The sequence below is a fragment of the Talpa occidentalis genome, unplaced genomic scaffold, assembly GCF_014898055.3.
Source record: "Talpa occidentalis isolate TD23 unplaced genomic scaffold, MPIMG_talOcc4v2.1 talOcc4.7, whole genome shotgun sequence".
In the NCBI taxonomy this organism is placed as follows: Eukaryota; Metazoa; Chordata; class Mammalia; order Eulipotyphla; family Talpidae; genus Talpa; species Talpa occidentalis.
Window position 1 is genome coordinate 111,616,914 of NW_023605083.1, and position 20,062 is coordinate 111,636,975.

The 20,062-nt window shown below is 42.5% G+C and overlaps 2 protein-coding genes across 3 annotated transcripts in view; one reads left to right on the forward strand and one right to left on the reverse strand.

The window, feature by feature from the left end:
• ANKFN1 (ankyrin repeat and fibronectin type III domain containing 1) overlaps window positions 1-5,908 on the reverse strand; it is a 577,395-nt gene extending 571,487 nt beyond the window's left edge. The window contains exon 1 of the mRNA XM_054689196.1: window positions 5,632-5,908. Within this exon, the coding sequence (XP_054545171.1) occupies window positions 5,632-5,655 (24 nt within the window). The 5' untranslated portion in view covers window positions 5,656-5,908. The remainder of the gene's footprint in view (window positions 1-5,631) is intronic.
• Window positions 5,909-5,994: 86 nt separating this feature from the next.
• On the forward strand, window positions 5,995-19,147 carry LOC119232143 (zinc finger protein 34-like). Of its 2 annotated transcripts, XM_037494055.2 has the most exons (5): window positions 5,995-6,033; window positions 11,199-11,286; window positions 11,555-11,681; window positions 12,436-12,555; window positions 14,673-19,147. In XM_037494055.2, exons 2-5 carry the CDS (start codon window positions 11,254-11,256, stop codon window positions 16,031-16,033), a joined length of 1,641 nt encoding a protein of 546 aa, XP_037349952.1. In that variant the 5' UTR covers window positions 5,995-6,033; window positions 11,199-11,253; the 3' UTR covers window positions 16,034-19,147. The 2 variants fall into 2 exon arrangements, with proteins under 2 accessions (XP_037349952.1, XP_054545172.1); XM_054689197.1 differs by lacking the exon at window positions 12,436-12,555.
• The last annotated feature ends 915 nt before the right edge of the window (window positions 19,148-20,062 follow it).

The window sequence follows — 20,062 nt, forward strand, 5'->3', positions numbered from 1 at the left end:
CAGAAAATATTCCGTCATGCTCTAATGAACACAGTACAAACCTCCAGGCTGGCTCTCACCCTTTTGAAATGCAATTGTTCTTTACATGTTTGTCTTTCACTAGGCATGACATCTTCATGAGCAAAGGGGCTGTGTCTTTTTTGTCCCTGTGTTTTCCTTGCCCTGGGTCTGGCACCTCGGGTATACCCAGAAAATATTAGGATGATCTAGAAAGGTGAGATATGAGCTAAATGTGAAATGGAAAAGCAGAGAAGAAAGGCATTCTACACAATGAGTACGTATAGCAATAAACAAGGCACTTTGGAGGAATATATGTTAGGATTCTTGCAGTTGAAAGCAAGAAACCAATTCTGTAAGAATAATGGGAACATGTTGGAGTAATTCGCTGGCTTACAGACCTATCAGAAAGCTGGATGACCAAGTTCAGAAGTAGGTGCACTCCCAAGAGTCCAGAAGCAGGAAGCACAAGTCTTTTAGCAACTAATAATCTAGTCAGGATGTTGCTACAGGACCAGAGTACCTAACTAGCACTATAGAATAGGATGATTATTTAGTATTCAATGAGAGCCCAAGGTCAAACAGATACTGACCCTGGCCCACATAATGCCCTTTCATCCAAAGTCACCTTTCTTGTTGACTAACCCCATCAGCAGGTTAACTGCCTTAAAATAAGTTGGGCCAGACCCATCCCATTCTGTTTTTGCAGACCCAGAATTAGAAAATAGTGCAACTATCCCTTCCCAGGCACTGGGGTATTCTTGCTATGTCTCCTTCCAGGTGTTGCTGTGACATTTGCATGCACTCCCTAGAGCTAGCCACACCATATTACAATTTATCACCTGCAAGTCAGTCTGACTTGCTTGCCTGGGGCAGCAAGCTTGCTCCAGGAGGGCAGGGACTAGATGTAGTTTTGCATTTCCTCCCCTTCTCCCTTCCCTCTCAGTATAGTAGGAGATGAAGATGAGGGGCTCAAAGACCTATATGACAGCTTTAGGGTTGCCTTAAACTGTTCAGCCTGAGGTCACAACCAAGAAGAATTTGCATGATTACTTGTCCTATTCACTCACGATTGGGAGAAAATGTCTTAGGTTTATTGGAGGATTAGACACATTTACAGTAACATCCAAAATAGTTCAAAGGGAGTAATTTCTCCAGAATTTAATCTGACTCTAAATCTTTCTGGATCACTTTTTGGAAGCTGTGATCTGTTTTTGCTTTCTCCCATCTTCTTCCACAGATAACTTAATCATCCTGAGACTGAGACTTTTCTTTCTAAAGCAGTGTGCGTCCCTCACGCTCCTTTAACTCCATGTTCCCCCTGACACTTGTCCTTATTTCCAGTCCTCAATTGTAGATGATTAGTTTGGAAACAGAAACATGAGTTAAGTGTCTTTGTTCCTTACAGGGCTTTGGAAACTCTTGGAGCCCTGGAGCCTGAGCAGGGAGTTGCTGTATACCAGCTGAAACAATCACAGGATCCAGACTGGAGACAGAGGGAAAAAAAAGAAAAAACAACTCTGCCTCATTCAGCTGGCCCTCCATTCAGCCTGGGGTGGTGGGGGTGACTTAACTTATGAATCTAGTTTGCAGCAGCATTCCTGGAAAACTGGCCCATTGCTGAGTTTTCTTGTGAACTTCATCCACCTGTCATGCTGGGCCTTGGAGGGGAGCCAGGACAGGCAGGAAATAATAGGCTGCAGGATACTGGTGTGTGTCAGTGGCCCCAACCCTCCCATTCCTGAACACAGATGAGCTCGCCGAATAAGAGGTGGAGGATGGGCTCAGGAGACCACGGAAAGACTGGTTGAGAGAGGGGGAGGTACACAGGACGTGATGAAGCTTTAAACTCACAGTGGACCCCTCCATAGGATTACAGAATCATCTCTGCAGGGAAATGGCCCTGACTCTTACTCAAACATGCCTCTTTGTTCTCACTGACCTCATCCTGCTCACATTAAGCCTAAGCCTCAGATCCAGAGGAATAATGTCTGGGTCCTTCCCACCTCTACATCCCCCCTTCCCCTGGCCTCTCCGGTCAGTCAGAGGACTGGCTGTAATGACATCAGCTGGCTAGAACTACATAAAACTTCCCTTTTCAACTCCCAGGCTCCTGGATTTATATTTTGTTTTGTTTTTAATTTCCAAACGATTTCCCTTTGTCCAGCTGGATTTCTCCCCTCTCTACCCTATCTCCATTAATTTTAATTTCCTATTTTCCATGAGCAGGTTTCACGCAATAAGGTACAAGAAGCACAGGTTTTCAAGGAGCACTAACTTAACATAACACAGAGTAAGTGGGAAATATTTTACTCTAGAAATTCAGCACTCTTAGGTGACCGGTAGCATCATATTAAGACAATGCCAAGCTTCTGTTCTGGAAAGAAAGAGGCTTCAGACAGTTTTTCCTCCTTGTGAGTCTTCTTGCAGTCCATTCCACTGCAGATCACGCAGCTGGGGGAAATAGGCATTTATTTACCTGTGCATGTGGATGCAATGCAGCAGACCACCTTAAGGCGTTGTCCACAGATTTGGAATTAGCAGGACCACCGGCCAGAGTGTCTCAAATTCTAATGTGCACACTGGATTACCAGGGTATCTGATGAAGATATGGCAGTTTGTGGTGGGGGCTGAGGGTGCCTTTCTAGCAAGTTCCCAAGTGTTAATAACACATCTAGTTCTCAGATGACACCTGGCAATCTGCTTTTTGGAGATTTATCTGAAAAGAATATGGATAACAACGCTATATTAGGGCAGGAAGTTTTCATCTAAGGAGGATTATGTAATGGAAAGAGGAATAATTAAGAGCAAGGAAACCAGGGCTGTATTCCAAGTTATGCAACAAACTATAACCTCAGTGAGTTAGAGTAAAAAAGGAGATTGATAAATCCCCAAACTTTTCATATGGGATGTGTGTTTGGATGGAGTTTAGCCACTAAAAACATTCAAATGACAGAATAATCCATGTGGTCCTAATCTAGACAAACAAAACATTTCCACATATCCTTTTGAACTTTTGAAAACGGAACAGGACACAAACAGAAGCACCCATTTGGAAACCTCTAGACTTGATCGTGTCTGAGGTCCCTTCTTCACACTCATCCTATGATCTCAGTGGCGAACATAAAATGGGAAGAGGGATGGATTTTCATTGTACATAAAGTATAAATCTCCTTCAGCAAAAGTTGATCTAAAGCTGTATACATTATTGAGAAGGTTTAATACTGGAAGTGTTGAAGAAAGATATTGCATCTCTTTCCCTAAAAAGTCATTAGGAAAGAAAAGGAAAGCACCAGGCTAAGCTGTTGAAGGGCTAGTTTTGACTAAAAGTAGGAGAAATGACTGTGTGGTCGTGACTATTCTGAGTGACACCTGCCTCTTTAGTTAAGAGACCCAACAGGGGCCTCCCTGGTGGCACAGCGGTTGAGCGCTGGGCTGCGAAGCTGCCCGCAGCCTCTGCAGTGCCTTTTCGATCCCCGGCCACCGGCGAGGGTCCCACATGGTGCACAGACCTCTCCTGCCACGCCCACTGCTCCCCTTAGCAGTGTACTTCAGTCCTTCTGCCTGTTCTGCTCCCCGCTCTGGCTCTGGTGAATTCTCTCACCCTACCGCGCTTCTGACTGGACCTAGTGCTTGCATGAGTAAATCTTAAAAAAAAAAAAAAAAGAGAGAGAGAGACCCAGCAGGAGTGGGGGGCACACTTAAATCAGGATAATTGATGAAGATCCATAAAGAAGCAGTTAGGGAATTCTAGGAGACAAATATGTAAAGTAGACCAACTTGAAAAGAGCAGTGGTGGGCCAGAAGCAAACTGCAGGAATACAAGAGGGGAATAAACACCTGGACCTCTTGCTCTTTCTTCCCTCCAATCTCCTGAAAGCAAGCACTAATGACCATGCCCACAGGAAGTCAGAGGGGTCTCTACAACTCAATTCCTGGGTAGAGAAAAGGGTGAGTGGAAGAGAGGGTCAGGTCAGGTGGAAAGTGGGTCTCAAGAAAAAACAGGTGTCTACACAAACATGCAGTTTTTTAATAGCACAAGACAATCTTTTTATTTCTGCTCACTTCTGTTTTTAGGTTGAGCTATTGGGACAAATATATTTGCCAACTTTGTATCCTTTCCATTTAATTTTGGAAGTTCCAAAAGAAAGCTTGGTTATTGAAATCTAAAATGATGGTGTTTAATGGAGCAGAATTTCTCATTTTGTTGCATTTCACCAGATAGTGCTTCACAGATACTGCAGTTTCCAAACATTGAAGGGTTGTGGAAACCATGCACCTAACACATCATCACTGCCATTTTCCCAGCAGCATGTACTCACTTGTGTCTTGGTCACATTTTGATAATTCTTGAAGCAAGTCAATTTTTTAAATTACTATCAAATCTGTTATGGTACTGTTCTTGGTGATCTTTGATGACACAAATGTAACTGTTCTGATGTGTCACAGACCATGTCCACTACATAAGACGGCAAACTTCAATGACAAATGTAGTGCATGTTCTGACTCTCCACTGAGGGTCATTTCTCTCTTCTCTTTGGCCTCTCTATTCTCTGAGACAACAATATTGCAATTAGGTCAATTCATAGCCCTACAATGGCTTCTAAGTGTTCAAGCAAGAGGAAGAATCACATGACTCTTGCTTTAATAAAAAACTAAAAACAATTAAGCTTAGTGTGGAGGGCAAGTCAAATACCGAGGTAGGCCTAAAGCTAGGCCTCTTATTCCAATGTCTAGTCAGGTTGAAGGAAATGAAAAGTGTTACTCCAGTGAATACATGAATGATAAGAAAAACAGCCTTACTGCTGATACGGAGAAAGTTTCAGTGGTCTGAATAGAAGCTCAACTCAGCCACAGTATCTCCTTAAGCCAAAGCCTAATCCACAGCAAAGTTCTAATGCCCTTCAATTTTATGATGTCTTAGAGAAGTGAGGAAGCTGCAAGAGAAATATTTGATGGTAGCAGAAGTTAGTTCATGAGCTTTAAGAAACCATAACAAAAATGCAAGAAAAAGCAACATGTTATCCAGAAGATCTTGGTAGGATCATAGATGAAGGTAGCTACACTAAACAACAGATTTTCAATATAAATAATACAGCTTTCGGTGGAAGATGCTGTCTAGGATTTTCAAAGCTAGTGAAATCTAGGTCTGGCTTCAGAGTTCAAAGGCCAGGTTAACTCTCTGGTTAGGGGCAAACGTAGCTGGTGACTTGCATGAGTTGAAAGCAGAAAGTTTTAGAATATGTTCACAAGTTTCTTGAGATGGAATCTACTCCTACTAAAGATGCTATAAACACTGTTGAAATAATAAGAAAAGTCTTAGAGTAGCATATGAATTTAGTGATAAATTCAGCGGCACGATTTGAGAGGATAGACTCTTCAGCCAATGTGGCAAACAGCATTGTCTTATTTTAAGAAATAGCTATCCAACCTTCAGCAAACCTTGCCCTGATCAATAAACAGTCATCAACTTCAAGGCAAGACCCTTCCCCAGTAAAACAATTATGACTCCCTGAAGGCTCAGATGATGGTTGGCACTTTTTAAACAATATTTTAAATGTACATTGTTTCTGTAGACATAATACTGTTGGCACTTGATAGTCCACAGTATGGGGAACACATTTTTATACTTACAAGCACTGGGGTCATTTGCTTCATTGTGGTGGTCAGGAACTGAACTCGCACCACCTCCAATGTGTGCCTGTGGTTAGTTTTGAAATGCTAGTTTTGCAGTGGTCACCAAAGTTGCTGACCCTCTGCTTCCATTCTGTGGTCCTAGGGGGTCACGGCTTCAGCCTGCTACCTGGTGGCAGGGCTACCTGGTGACAGGGCTTCCCTGTGCACCCACATAGGGTAGGAAATCACTGCGCCCCAAGAAGCCCACCACTGAGACGCGCATCCTCCTCTCCCAGAGAGGCCTGAGAACGCTTCCTGCCAGGGCGCAGAGCGGCTTTCGTCACTTCCGGCCACGTTCTTATTGGCGGGCCGGAGGGGCAGGAGGGGCCTGTCTGGCCGCCGCTCCTCCGCGGCGCTGAGGTGAGTGTGGGCTGGCAGGGGCGGGGGCGACTGGGCCTCTGGGGCCGGGGATCAGACCCTTCCTCCAGGAAGAGCGGCGACGCCCCGCCCTCCAGCGGTTGGTGGGGATGGGGTCCGCCTCGGGGTCGGCCACACTCTTGCCCTGCAGACCGGCTTCCCTGCCTGGCCCCTCCTCCGGCCTGGCGTCCCCCGCTCACCGCCAACCGCTGGATTACAGCCCCCACGGGGCTGCCCTGGCATCTGTCCTGAGGGGGCCCTGCAAGCTCAGGGGCTCAAGGCCTTCCTCGGTCCTTCTACCCCAGCCCTGCAGATGGTGACCAGAGCCCTGGACGCACCCCACCTTCCACCACCCCCCCCCCCCGCCACACCCCCAACCAGAGCCTACTTTTCCCTGAGAGCGGTCTGCTTAGTCTGCTCTCCTCCCTCGCCCAGGCTCCCCCTCTGCTCCCTCATCTATCTGCTCCAGGCTTCCGAGCCTGCTCTTTGTTTCCTCACAAGCCATTGACTGGGGACAGTAAATGCCAGTGTGCACCCTCTTCCCTGTCAGTGCCCACCTCAATTCCCCTCCCCACTTGCCCCCACACTTTCAGTCACTGCAGGATTCCAGCCTTAGCAGCCAGTTACCAGAGGTGGACCATCCTCCCTTTGCCCTGCTGTTGCTCCTGGCAGTGCAGGGCCTTTCTCCCAACAGCTAAGTTTTTCTCTCTTAGGCTTTTATTCAAGATCCTGAGGCCTTTGTATACGCCTTAGGTGGTCTTGCGCCTTTAATATATTTTAATCTTTTTCAAGACAAAGTACAGAGAATGGGTCAGCAAACACCAGTGACTAGGACTGACAGTTCCCATTTTGTCACATGAGTTTGACACCCCTATTCCCCTTTCAAAGAAAACTGTTAAACTACCTTTACATGCATGGCCCCAATTCTATTCACTTCCCCAGGCAAGTCTCATTTTGACCAATGTCTTTTCAGCATGTTGTTTTGTTTGTTTAAGCAGTATAACTGACAATAGGAATTGTCTGTGTAAGATGTACAACTTGTCATTTTGATATATGTGTACCCTGTGAAATAATCATCACAAGCTAATATGTCCATCATCCCACATACATTTTCCTCACCCCCCAACCCCTGGCAACCACCACTCTTCTCTGCACCTATGATTTGGATCATTTTATGTTTTGTATATAAGTAAGATCATACAGTATTTGATTTTGTGTCTGGCTTACTTCACTTAGCATAATGTTCTCCAGGCTCATTCAAAAAAGAATTTCCTTTTTTGAAGACTGAATAATATTTCGGGGTGTGTGTGTGTGTGTGTCCCCACATGTTACATATCCATTCATTTGCCCATGGATGTTTAGATTGTTTACATGTCTTGGGATATTGGGAATAGTCCTGCAATGAATATAGGGGCTCAGTTATCTCTTCAGACTCCACATTTTATTTTTTGGGATTTATATACTTAGAAGTAGAATTTCTGAATCCTCTGGTAGTTCTATTTTAATGTTTTCCATAATGACTACACCAGTTTTCATTAACGTCAAGGGTACACTAGATTCCACATTATCACCTATACTTCTTGCTCTTGTTTTTTTTTTTTTTAATGATAACCATTCTAATAGATATGAGATGCTTTCTCATTGTATTTTTGTCTTGTATTCCCGTGATTAGTGATATTGAGCATTTTTTTCTTATACTTGTTATCTTTCTGTATACCCAAGTTCTTTATCCAGTTTTACATCTGGTTGTTTTCTGCTATTGAATTGTGTAAATTCTTTATATCTTTTAAATATTAACCCTTTATCAGTTATATGGTTTGCAAAAATTTTTTCCCATTTTGTAGATTGCCTTTTCATTCTGTTGAATATTTTGTTCTTTCTTTTTCTGTCAGCACATTCTTATGCATATACACATCAAATATGTTTGTATTTTAAAAATCTACACACAGGGCCTCCCCGGTAGCACAGTGGTTGAGCACTGGGTTGCGAAGCTGCCCACAGCCTCTGCAGCACTGGTTCGATCCCTGGCTGCTCTCCGGCCACCGGAGGAGGGTCCCACATGGCACACAGACCTCTCCTGCTGCCCACTGCTCCCCTCAGCAGTGTACTTCCGTCCTTCTGCCTGCTCTGCTCCCTGCTCAGGCTCTGGTGAATTCTCTCACCCTCCCGCACTTCTGACTGTACCCAGTGCTTGTATAAATAAATAAATAATCTTAAAAAAAAAATCTACACACATATCATACTATAGAAACTCTGCATTGAACAATTTTATTTATCCATATAGCTTTGTGTTCTGTCTGTATGACATTGATGTGGTTCTTTCCTTTCAACCACTGTTATTTTGACTATTTGATGGTTGTGGGATTGAGGCTGTTTCCCCTCTTTCTCTTGTGCACAGGCATATGGTAATATTCTTGTGTGCATTAGCAGGGATTTTTATAGGGCACATATCTAGAACTAGGTTTTCTGACTGAGGGACTTGCAGAGGTTCAACATTACTAAGTGTATTTCCAGAGTGACTGTACGAGTTCAATACCCTCTAGGGGATCTGGAGACTTTCAGAGTCTCCATATTTCCTATATTCTCAACATTTGATACTGTATTTTATATGTTCCCCCAATCAATGGGAAGAGTAGTCATTTTAGTTTGTATTTCCTTAATTCTTAATGCCATTGAAAATCTTTTCAGATGTTTACGGACAGTTTCATTTCTTTATCTGTGATTTACCAGATCACATCCTGTATTTATTTTTAATGAAGTCATAAATTAAAAAAATATATTCTGTATATTTTTTGTTTAATACATTTGCTAAATATCTTCTTTCACTCTGCAGCTTGTCTTTAAGATTTTGATGGAATCAAATACTTTTTCCTTTATGGTCAACTTTTTTTGCATATTTTAAATAAAAGTTGTAAACATTAAAAAAAATCATTCACATCTTCACCCCGCTAGAAATATAGTTTTGTGTGCCACAGGAAGAAAGAAATATATTTTTTACATGGAAAATCAGTATTGTCTCCATTTCTACCTTAGTTTCTATTTTTCTTGAAGGGGGGGGTAATTTATCATATATTTCTAGTATAACAAAAATATGATCAGAGGATGTTTTGCCAAATGATCTTAGTCTTTGGAATTTGTTGAAAATTCCTTTGTTGCCTTGTATGTGGTACTTTTATAATATCCAATGTACATCTTGAAAAAAATGTCTTGTTTATATGTAGCTAAATATTCTTTACTTGATCCATTCATTACTGAGGGAAATGCATTAAAATCTCTTGTTCCAAAGGAAGATTTACCAGTTCCTCTTTGCTAGTTCAGTTAGCTTTGGCTTTCTACATTTTGAGGGTTGTTGGTACATACATACATTTGTACTTAACATCTTTTTGATGAGTTTTTCCTGTAATTAATATGCATTTTTTGTTCCTACTAGTAATTTTTGCTTTCAGTTCTGTGTTGATTTGTATAAATATCACTAAGCCACATGCAGCAATACATGTTCAACTCACAAATGCCATGTGTGGAGTAAGAATCCAGCACAGAGGAGTATACACAGCATAGTTCCCCTGACAAAGCTGACCAGAGACACAATGGATCTGTGGTGGTGGAAGTGAAGGTGGAGGCTCATCCTTAGGAGGCTGGGATAGAAGTAGAGCCTGCAGGGGGTAGGAGGGCTGTTCTCGATGCTGTTTCTGTGAACATGGGTTCTTTGTGACTGACCCTTGAGCTGTGTGTTCAGATTTGTCAAATCCTGCAGAAAAAACATTCTTTGATAATGAACTTTAAAGATACAGAAGAGCTATATAGCTACTATAGCTTTATTTTAATTAGTGTTCCTTTAGTCTCATATTCAGCCTTTCTATGTTATTTTAATTTTAATTTATGTAGGTGTGCTTTGTGGATCTGCTCAATCTAGTAGGTGATTTTAATCCTTTTATTTATCATTACTCATCTACTGGACTTGTTTCTACTACTTTTGTATTTTTATTTCCTACACTGTTTTTGCTCTGTGCTGCTGATTTTGTTTTACTTCCTTTTCCTTATCAACCTTAAACATGTTGTCTTTATCTTTCATATAAAGTAACTATCTTCTAATGCAAATGGCCAACAGGCATATGAAAAAATGTTCAACATCACTTGTAATCAGGGAAATGCAAATAAAAACTACAATGAAATACCATCTCACACCAGTGAGAATGGCACATATTAAAAAAAGTAGCAACAACAAATGTTGGCGAGGTTGTGGAGATAAAGGAACTCTTCTGCACTGCTGGTGGGAGTGCAAACTGGTCCAACCACTATGGAGAGCTGTGTGGAGATTTCTGGACCTACTAAACATAGAGCTTCCATATGATCCAGCAATTCCACTCCTAGGGATTTACCCAAAGGACACAGAAACATCAATTCCAAAGAGCACCTGCACCCCTATGTTTATAGCAGCACTGTTTACAATAGCTAAGCTTTGGAAACAACCCAAATGCCCAAAAATAGATGACTGGATCAAGAAGATGTGGTACATATATACCATGGAATATTACTCAGCATTCAAAAAAGATAAACACATGCAATTTGCAGCAACATGGATGGCGCTGGAAGGGATCATGCTCAGCGAAATAAGCCAGAAAGAAAAAGAAAAATACTAGATGGTCTCACTCATATCAGGAATCCAGAAAACTTAAATAAGGGGCCATGAAAAAGACTAATCAATACAAAGTAAAAATCAAAATCAACAAGCAACTATAAACCAGAGACATACTATGGGGGTGGGGGGGCAATGGGCTGGGAAAGGAAGGACCAGAGTCAAAATAAGTGGGGGCGGGGGGGGGGGGTACAACTGTATGGGGAATATAACCAAAATGAAAATGCATAGATTGTGCAAAGATGAAAAAAGATGTAAGAATTATATAAAATAAAATATTTAAATTAAAAAAATAAAGTAACTATCTTCTTCATGAATGAGACAGCTGAGTATATGAGGGGCTTGGAGAAGGGGCAGATGACCTGAGATGCTCTGCGGGAGTCTGTGCTGTGGGAATGTAGCTGAGTTGACAGCACCAGGCACAGAACAGATTGCTTAGGAGGTCAACTGAACCCTGAAGGATGAGCAAGGCCCTGAGCTGCCAGTAGAGGAGCCAGGTTGAGCCTCCACGTGTTCTTCTCTCTTCCCTCAGCAACTGAGTGACTTGCTCCTGCACAGCACCCCTGGGAAGTCCAGAGCACCAGGTGATGGCGACTTTGCATCTGTCTGTCCTACCCCAGGTAAGCATCACTCTTCCCCGTGAGGTCTCCACCCAGAGCTTCCCTGCCTCGTCTGTTTCAACAAACATTGTCAGGTTTGTCTGGCCCGGGGTGCTGCTAGCAGAGAAATCTCCCTAAGTTAACTGGCTCAGTGGTACAAGTGTTGGGCCCTGTCCGTGCAAGAAAGCAAGTCTGAAGCTAACCCTGTCCCTTAGCAGATTCTGTGCCCCCTGACTCAGGGCCCACCCTGAACCACACCTGGGCCTGCAGCAGCGTTCTGTCATTCCAGGCTGAGGTGACCTTTGAGGATGTGGCTGTACTTCTCTCCCAGGAAGAATGGGGCCATCTGGGCCCTGCTCAAAGAGGCCTCTACAGGGACGTGATGCTGGAGACCTATGGCAACCTGGTCTCCTTGGGTAAGGCTCCTTTCATGGATGTAGCTTAAGGAACAGGTCTAGGGGCTGAGTGCTTACCAGAAGCTCACCTAGGGGCCTCACCCCTTGGGCCTAGAGACATGTGTCACTGATACTGGTCCAAGGATGGCCTGGTCTACATAGAGGAAGGACAGCTGGTTCTTCCTTGGAATTCCATGTTAAGAGTGTGTCCTGGGCCTCCCCGGTGGCGCAGTGGTTGAGCGCTGGGTTGCGAACCTGCCCCTGCCCTCCGCGGCGCCGGTTCGATCCCCGGCTGCTCCCCAGCCACCGGAGGAGGGTCCCGCATGGCGCGCAGACCTCTCCTGCGGCCCGCTGCTCCCCTCAGCAGTGTACTTCGGTCCTTCTGCCTGCTCTGCTCCCTGCTCTGGCTCTGGTGAATTCTCTCACCCTCCCGCGCTTCTGACTGTACCCAGTGCATGTATAAACAAAAACAAACAAACAAACAAATAAATAAATAAACATGCCCCTAAAATAAATAAAAAAAAAAAAAAAAGAAAGAAAGAGTGTGTCCTGCCCTAGGCCTGAGATGGGGAATTGTGCACTTCCTGGTATATAAAGCCTGCTCTCGTCCCCTGGGCTGAGCTCTTCATCCTCATGACCAGCCCTAGCCCTCCAGAGTGTGTCCAGACTTGCTACCATGCCTGTACTTTCCCTCCCCCCCCCCCACCCCTTGAAGTTCCAGGGCAAGACTGCTCTGCAACCTTGGTACCAACCCCAGGCCCTGTCTCCTTCCTAGGAGCTGGACCTGCAAGTCCAAAACCCGGGGTGATCGCACAGTTGGAGCGAGGGGGTGAGCCGTGGGTCCTGGACACGCAGGGCTCCAAAGGGAGAAAGCAACTAAGGATCAATGACTCAGGTACGTGAGGGGAGCTGTAACCCTAACTCAATCACTGCATAAATATTTGTTGGGGTTCAAGGTATCTGGTTAATGGTTGAGCAGTTTGGAAGAAGATGCATCAGGGCCGGCAGAGTAGCTGTAAGAGTGATTTCTGTTGAGACAGTGGTCTCTGCTGAAACCCAGGTCATCTCTGCCAGCCCTTAGTAGAGTGATTTTTGAGCTCAGTCTTCTAGGAAGGTGAGAAGGGGCGCTGCGGATGGAGGAAAATAGGAAAGGGCATTTGAGGGTGCTGTGAAGTAAGACTGGGGTCACAGGACCCATGGAGCCCTGTCTTCTAGAACTCATGTGCTATGAGGAGGGTCAGAGTTATACAGAGACTCTATGGAGACTATCACTTCACTCTACCCCTTCTAATTTAACTTACTTGTTAATTATAGACCATGGCAGGTAAGAGGATACACATCATCCCAAGTCATCCAATATGTATGCTGCTGTCTCTTTTCTAGCACTATTCTATACCTGCTAATACTGCTTCTCAGCAGGAATGCATTGATCTCATGCACACTACTGTATTATCCACTTTTTCACTAAATAAATTTCCATTTTTATACAGTTGTCCCTTTGTATCTGTGGGGAACTGGTTCCAGGTCCCTCTGTGGATATCAAAATCTGAGGCTGCTCAAGTCTCCTATATAAAATGGCATAGTATTTGCATATAACCTACACACATACTCCCATATATTTAAAATCATCTCAATTACTGTATAGTACCTAATACAATGTAAATGCTCTGTAAGTAGTTGTTATACTGTATTATATATAGGGAATATGACAAGAAAAATAAGTCTGTACATGTTTAGTACAGATGCAACCATTGTGGGCCTAATTACATAGTATGCATTTTCAATCCACGGTTGGTTGAATCCTCTGATGTGGAACCTGCAGATACTTGAGGGCCAACTGTACACAAATCTTCCTTACTGCTTTCAGTGGAAGTGCCAACAGGAAAAGTGTTCTGTGTTTTAATTGCAATGAACAATGCTGATGTTCATATTTTTGAGTGTGCCTTGTTGATATTCTAGGAATGAACTTCTGGCTAAAAGAACTTCACTGAGCATCCTCTATCATTTTCTATTACACCCCAAAGGACCCTTCTCTTTGACTCCTGGAGGCTACTCCACCCCTTGAGTCTGTTCATCTGTCTGGACTCATTCAGGGTGTCTGAATATTATAAGGGTAACCACATTGCATGAAGCAGCAGTTTGCTCTGTTTTGTCATCATGCAGTATTCTGAGGTATAAGCATACCACAAGTTATTTTCCTTTGTACCTGTGAAGGACGTTCAGTTGTCCCCAGTTGGGGTGGTTGTACATTTGTCTCTCTTGGCTAGCAGAGAATGCATTTCTGTGTGCACCTAAAAGTGGAGTCAGTGTGTGAATGTCTAGTCAAATAAGAACTGAATGGAGAATTGAGGGGGTATGAGGAGGCATTCTGTGTGGGCATCTTGAGTTTAAAGTGCTAGTGGCTCACCTAGGTGGCCTCTTAGGCTCCTTGAAGAGCCCTGAGGTGTGTGTGGCCTGCTAGGGAAAGTAAGGGACCCTGGTCTCTGTGTGTTCCATCCTCCCCTTCCATCATTCCTGTTGCCATGAGCTCAGTCTTTTGCCCTATTAGGGAAGTAGCTTGTTTTTCTATCATGTTTTTGGAGGTGATTTGGCTGTTGTTAGGTAGCCTTAGACTCTCTTGGCCTTAATTTCTTTGTCCAATGTTTTCCATGATTTTGGGGGCCCTCTCCCTGGCCTGGTTCCATGATGCTATGAAGTCTCCATCTTCTACCCCTTTGTAATGAGGGAAGGTGTCCTACAGTCCCACTTAGGCAAGTTTTGTGGACAGAAGACAGGCAGGAAGGGCATGGATGTTAAAGTTGGTCAGACCTGGGTTTAAATATTTAGACTGCCACATGGCTGTGGCCCTTAGCAGGGGCCTTTAGTCTCTGAACTACAAGGTCTCATCTCTGTAAGGCCATTGTGACTTTGGAGATGACTGTATTGGTATTCCATAGGTGGTCAGACGCACCTTCATAACTTCCTTCCAGAGTCAGAACAGGTGACCCTGAGATATTCTGCTTGTTGTTTCAGCTCATGGGACCAGACCTGAGTACAAGGAGTTGACTTCAGGGGTGATGCTTAATGGGAGACAACTGGACCAACTCAGGGAAACTATTCCCCAGGGACCTGAGCCTGGAGAAGCCCATGAGCATGTCAGGGAGTCAGAGGAGAGCCTGGACAAGTCAGGAGGGCAGAGTGGCCCCGGGCCAGTCATGGTGAACAACAAGGAGCACAGTCAAGAGTCTGGGGGAAGACACAGGTTGGGGTTAAGCCCTATCCTTGATCAGAGACCTCACAAATGTGATATATGTGAACAAAGTTTCGAACAGAGATCATACCTCAATAACCATAAACGTGTACACAGGTCAAAGAAAACAAATATAGTGCATGATTCTGGGGGAATCTTCAGTGCTAATTTAGTTGTTGAAGATCAGAAAATTACTCTTGGAAAAAAGTTGCATTATTGTGGTTACTGTGGGAAAACCTTCAGGTATAGTGCTAACCTTGTCAAGCACCAGAGACTTCACAGTGAAGAGAAGCCCTACAAGTGTGATGAGTGTGGGAAAGCCTTCAGCCAGAGCTGTGAGTTCATCAATCACCGAAGGATGCACTCAGGGGAGATCCCGTACCGTTGTGATGAGTGTGGGAAGACATTCAATCGAAGGCCCAATCTCATGAAGCATCAGAGAATTCACACTGGAGAGAAGCCCTACAAGTGTGGTGAGTGTGGAAAACACTTCAGTGCTTACTCTTCTCTTATCTATCACCAGAGAATTCACACTGGAGAAAAACCCTATAAGTGCAATGAATGTGGAAAAGCCTTCAGTGACAGCTCAATCCTTATCCGACACCGTCGGACTCACACTGGAGAGAAGCCATTTGAGTGTAAAGAATGTGGCAAAGGCTTTACCCAAAGTTCTAACCTTATTCAGCATCAAAGAATTCACACTGGAGAGAAACCCTATAAATGTAATGAATGTGAAAAAGCCTTCATCCAAAAAACCAAACTTGTTGAACATCAGAGAAGCCACACTGGAGAAAAACCCTATGAATGTAATGACTGTGGCAAAGTCTTCAGCCAGAGCACACACCTCATCCAGCATCAGAGGATCCACACAGGAGAGAAACCCTACAAGTGCAGTGAGTGTGGAAAGGCCTTCCATAACAGTTCCAGACTCATCCACCACCAGAGGTCACACCATGGAGAAAAGCCATACAAATGCAGTGATTGCAAGAAAGCCTTTAGCCAGGGTACTTATCTCATCCAACACCAAAGGATACATACTGGGGAGAAGCCCTACAAATGCACTGAGTGTGGAAAGGCCTTCCGGCACAGTTCCAATGTGTTCCAGCATCAGAGGATTCACCTCCGGGAAGACTTCTCAACGTGATGGTGAAGGAGGACCAATGAGTCCTACATGCACTTCCTCTACATGATCCATCCCACTTCTATTTATTGTCCACATGGTGGTGTCATAAGTTGAAAGGGCATTCCTATTTAATTATAAAAAAAATCTTAAATGAAAAGCAAAGCATGTTCATTTCAGAGAAATTAAGAGAGAAAGGTGAGCAAAGAGAAGTTAACTTAATCTCCCTCACTTAGAATAAAACTATTCATCATTGCTGATTTTGTCTGTTTCTTTTCAGACACACTGAAGAGCATTTTAAAGAAAATACTGTTATGCTTATTGTTGCAGCACCAAAGATCTTCACAATTGTTAATACCTTAATACCAGAAGATTCATACTGTGGAGAATTCCACATATTTACATATTTTACATTTTGTAATTTTTAAAAAGTTAACATTGTTCATACTTTTCAATGTCACTTAATAGGATAAATGCATTTTTTAGTTAAATTACATAATATAAAATTTACTACTTTGATTTTTTAGTTACAATTCTGACATTAAGTACAGTCACAATGTTATATAAAGATCACCACTATTTCCAAACTGTTTTTATTATCCCAAACATGAACTCTGTACCCATTAAACCATAACTCTCCATTCTTCCCTTCTCACAGCTACTAGCAAGCCCTTCCTATTTCCTTTCTCTACATACTTGCCTATTCTGGGCACATCGTATAAGTAAAATCATACAATATCTGTCCTTTATGTTTTGCTTGTTTCACTTAGCATAATATTTCCAAGATTTTTCCGTGTTGTACCTGTATCAGAACAGCATTCATTTTTATGGCTTAATAGTAATCACTGTATGTAAATGAAACTGTTTTTTTAAGATTTTTATTTATTTATGCATATAAGAGCTGGGGCACAGGCCAGAGATGTGGGGGGAGGGGGATGTTAGAGGAGTCCCCAGAGCCAGAGTTGGGAACAGAACAGGCAGGCTGACTGAAATACACTGCTGAGGGGAGCAACAGGCGAGTCAGGAGAGGTCTGCTGCACCATGTGGTTGCTCCCTGGCCGGCCAGGGATCAACTGGTGCTGCAGAGGCTGAGGATTGCTACATGGTGCGGTGCTTAACCCCTTGCGCCACCAGGGAGGCCCCAAAACATTTTGTTTATCCAGCCATCTGTTGACTATTATGCATAATGCTGCTATATGTGGAACCAAGCTTAGCTGGGGTTTCGCCATTTTGTATATCCTCCACCTTGGTATGTTAGTCCTTGTCCAGCCGCATTCCGGAGATAGTTTCAGCAGTCACAACCCTCACTCCACTTGGTGACGAAAAAGCAGACCACCCTAGCCGCCAATGAGGGCAGTCCTGTCCATAAATGGGACAGCATCTCTAACCGTCCAATCAGTTTGAAACTGTAACCGCGCGCGCCAAAATGCCTTTGTAGTAGCCAATGAGTAATTGCCAGCTTCTTTCAAAATTCGCGCCACTCGCGACCCTATAAGATATCCCAGCTTCCTCTGTTTGGGGCTCTCGACCTCTGCCGTTGCATAGGTGAGTGTCGAGGGCCCGGTCTCGAGCCCGTAATAAACTCCTTTGTGCCCTTGCATCGGTTGTCTGTGTCCTTGGGGGCTGCACTGGTCGACGTGGGCACAACACTATAAACACTGGGTATACAAATATCTGCCCCTACTTTCAGTATTTTGGGTTATATGCATAAGAGTGAGTTTGCTCTATCATACTTGATTTTCTATTTAACTTCTGGAGGAATGCTCTAACTTCCACAATGACTCTATTACTTCACAATCCCCCATAGCAAAGCATATCAACTTTTTACACCTTTGCTTATTAACATTTTACTGTGTGTGTTTTTTTTTTAAATCGTAGCCATTCAAATGCATATGAAGTGGTATCACATTGTAGTTTGGGTTTGCATTTTTCTCAAATGACTAATGTTGAACATCTTTTTAGGTGCTTATTGATCATTTGCATATCTTCTTTGGAGAAATGTCTGTTTCCTTCTAGAGTTAGAATAGGTGACCTTGAGGTGTTGTTTGTTGTCCTTGGCCTGTTTTTAAATTAGGTTTTTTGTTGTTTGTGAGAGTTCTTTATATATTTTGCATAGTAATGACTTATCAGATACATATGTTGCAAATACTAACTCATTTTGAGTTGTCATTCCACCCTATGGTGTCCTTTCATGCACAAAATTTTTAAAATTCTATGAAGTTCAATTTATTTTTTCCTTTATTACCTACACTTTGGCTGTCATAGCCAAGAAATTACTAAATCAAAGTCATAAAAACTGGCCCCTGTATTTTTCTCTAAGGGTTTATTGTTTTAGGTCTATGGTTTGGTCTTTCATCTATTTTGAGCTATTTTTAATATATAGTATAAGGTAAGAACCAAGTTCATTCTTTTGCATGTGTATTTCCACTTTTCTCAGCAACACTGTTGAAAAGACTTTCCTTTACCCTCAAATGGTATCTTTTCTATAACAAAATACCAAGGATGGGTGGCTTAAAAAACAGAAATTTATTTTTCACAGTTCTGGTGGTTGAGAAGTTCAAGATCTAGGTGTTGGTTAATTCAGTTCCTGTTAAGGGGTCTCTCCCTGATTTGCATGCAATCACTTATTCACTCTGTCCCCACATGGGGAGGGGAGGGATTTGGGAAAGAGAAAGAGAGAGAGAACTCCCTCTTTTTTTAAAATGCACAGAATCTCTAAGGTATGCAAGTATTCTAACAATGTTTACATATTCTATTTATTCTTATAATGACTTTTTTTTAAGATTTAGTTATTTATGCATACAAGAACTGGCATGCCAGAAATGCAGGGGTGTGAGGATTCAACAGAGACAGAGTGGGGAGCAGAACAGGTGGATTGACTGAAACACACTGCTGAGGGGAGCAGTGGGCAAAACAGAGGAGGTCTGCAGCGCCATGTGGGTTAGCTCCCTGGCCAGCGATCAAACTCATGCTACAGTAGCTTGGGATAGCTTCATATTGCTGAGACTTAACCCCTTGTGCCACCAGAGAGGCCCCTCTAATAATGACATTTAAATGCTAAATCTACTTCTTAGTTTATATTATTTCCTCATACACCAACTAATCAAATTTCCACAACCATTTCTTAGCACTGTTTTATATGTCCATTATATGAAATTTGCATTAGTTGTTTTTCATTTCTCTTACTTCTCTCCTTTATATTGTTTGTTCTCTCCTAATAGTGTTTATTATTGTACATTCTTAATTAGTTCTTTTCTTTTATATGTTGATAGGTTTCAATATTTTTGTTGTCTTTGGTATACTTATGGAATACTGAGATATATTTATTCGGGATATAAGTCCTTTGTTGGGTATATGCAATGACAATATCTTTTCCCACTTTATTTTCCTTTTTATCTCTTACTAGTACCTTTGATGAGCACAAGTTCTTAATTTTAATGAAGTTCCATTTGTTACTACAAATGCCATGTTTCAGAAGTCTTCATCATTAAAGTAAAGAGATAATTTTCTGGACACTTTACTTGCACACTTAAGTCCATGATCCATCTGCCATTTGTTATATATTGTGCAAGATAAAACTTTTTTTTTTTAAATATGAACATTCAGCTGATCCTGCCCTACTTACCCAAGTAACAATCCTTTCCCCCCTAACATTTCATGGCCCCATTTCCATGAACTAGACATGTCATATGTGGGTCAATTACTAAATTTTTTATTCTATTTTTTCTATCCTTGTTCTAATATCACACTTTTAAATTTTTGTAGCTTTATATAAGCCTCTATATAGGTTCTTCGGTTTTGTTTTTAGAGATTATCTTAGTTACCATTGATGCTTTGCATTTTCAAATATATTTTTATTTGAATTCACAAGTTCCACAAAAACACATGCTGAAATGTGTTGAATCTATGGATTAATTTGGAAGAAATTGTTATAGTATTGTTACTCAACTCATGATTATCATATATGTTTCTATTTAGTTAGATCTTTAATTCATTTCTGTAAAGTTCTTTATAGATTTTGGTTTTTTTTTTTTGTACCAAGGTTACATTATA